Source organism: Sinocyclocheilus grahami, unplaced genomic scaffold (assembly GCF_001515645.1).
Source record: "Sinocyclocheilus grahami isolate Dianchi unplaced genomic scaffold, SAMN03320097.WGS_v1.1 scaffold1220.1, whole genome shotgun sequence".
Taxonomy (NCBI): domain Eukaryota; kingdom Metazoa; phylum Chordata; class Actinopteri; order Cypriniformes; family Cyprinidae; genus Sinocyclocheilus; species Sinocyclocheilus grahami.
The window spans coordinates 402,584-404,267 of NW_015506399.1; the positions used below are offsets into that span (position 1 = coordinate 402,584).

At 40.0% G+C, this 1,684-nt stretch overlaps 1 protein-coding gene across 2 annotated transcripts in view; it reads left to right on the forward strand.

Moving 5' to 3' along the window:
• Positions 1–510: 510 nt before the first annotated feature.
• Positions 511–1,684, forward strand: part of LOC107568141 (kinesin-1 heavy chain-like) — a 23,671-nt gene continuing 22,497 nt past the window's right edge. The window contains exon 1 of one of the 2 annotated variants that reach the window (XR_001606721.1): positions 511–716. Coding sequence is in view for 1 of the 2 variants with exons in the window: in XM_016253995.1 (XP_016109481.1) it covers positions 591–716 (126 nt within the window). In the remaining variant the exon portion in view is untranslated. The remainder of the gene's footprint in view (positions 717–1,684) is intronic. The other variant, XM_016253995.1, reaches the window with a different exon arrangement.

A 1,684-nucleotide genomic window follows, 5' to 3' on the forward strand; every position in this document is an offset into this window, starting at 1 on the left:
AGCAAGGAGCTCTGTTGTAGAATATGAAACTTCATAAGTGTGCATTTGATTCATTATGGGGCAAGTCGTCACAAGGTCTCAGTAGAATTGTTTGTGTGTGTGTGTGTGTGTGTGTGAATTTTGAGGGAACACTTCACAGTGTCAAAGACAGAAGCAAGGAGCTCTGTTGTAGAATATGAAACTTCATAAGTGTGCATTTGTTTCATTATGGGGCAAGTTGTCACAAGGTCTCAGTAGATTTTTTTTTGTGTGTGTGTGTGTGTGTGTGAATTTTGTCATGTATTTAAACGGTTGTGTAAGTTGCATTTTTACTCTTCTTAAAGGCTGAATTACTAAGAAGTAGCTTTTGTGACAGCTTCTCAGTTTGACAACTAGCCCCTTTTGTTTCATCATCTCTCTCTGTGTGTGTTTGTGTGTGTGAGAGAGTGTGTTGTTAGGGGGTGTGCCAGCAACTTCGCTCCCTCCATCCAAAACCCATTCTGTCAAAACCCACTTCCACCTAAATAGACCAAAAACAGACCGACCTCGGGAGGAGCGCTCAGCATCATCATCCTCCTCCCTCCTCCTCATCCTCCTCCTCACAGCTGAAGATGGCGGACCCGGCCGAGTGCACCATCAAAGTCATGTGCCGTTTTCGGCCTTTAAACGGTTCGGAGGTGATGAGGGGAGACAAATATGTCCCCAAATTTCAAGCAGACGATAATGTGGTCGTCGGGGTGAGTTTATAATATGATATCACGATGAATTTCCGCTGTGACGCCCGCATCCATTTCTATTAGCATCCGCTAACCACCTGCAGACGTAACTTATCCTGACAGAAATGCACCTTTTTGTGTGGAAATATGATAGTAATTTGTGTTTTAGCATTATTCTGTGTGGGAAATGTTGTACGTGAGGCTTTAATTTAGTAACATAATCGTAAGGTGAGGGGTTTTAAATCATCGTTAGCTCGGTGGCTAACAGCCCTCAGATGTAATGCAGGCAGCACAATGTCAAAATGTTTGATTATGAACTTAAAAACAGTAGGACCTACGCGTCTTTGGCATAATTTAGTATTTTAGTGCATTTCGAAGTGGATTTTGATGTTAAACGGATGATAAGTAACCACTAGCCCCTGTGCTAATGTTAACCAGTTTGTTGTTATTTAGAAAATCAACAAAAGCGAAATAAATATATACAATTGCACATTTCATACTGAAATTAACGTTAATAGGTGAAATTAACGTTAAAAATGAATAGATGCAGTAAATGTGAACATAACAGTCACTAGTGCCAGTCTGTTATGATTTGGCCTACTTTAAAGGGGTCATATGATGCTTTTTTAAAGATCATTATTTGGTGTAACAGAATATGTTGACACTATAGATATCTATTAGAGTAGTAATAGTCTTATGCGGTGTTGAGTAGAGGTCGACCGATAGTGGATTTTGCCGATACCGATAGCTAGGTTGGACCACACTGGCCGATACCGATTCATTAACCGATAGTTTTTAAAATGGATACTGAACAAAAACTAAAATAATGCTTTATTACTCACACTTTAACTTCTTCTATTCTTGAACACTTGATGGTTATCTAATCAAAATAAAAGTACAGGGCTGAGTCTAGGAGAACTCACCGGTATCACACACACTCCGGACGCGTCGCGTTCAACTCGAGCAGTGGTCTAAAACAGTTTATTTAA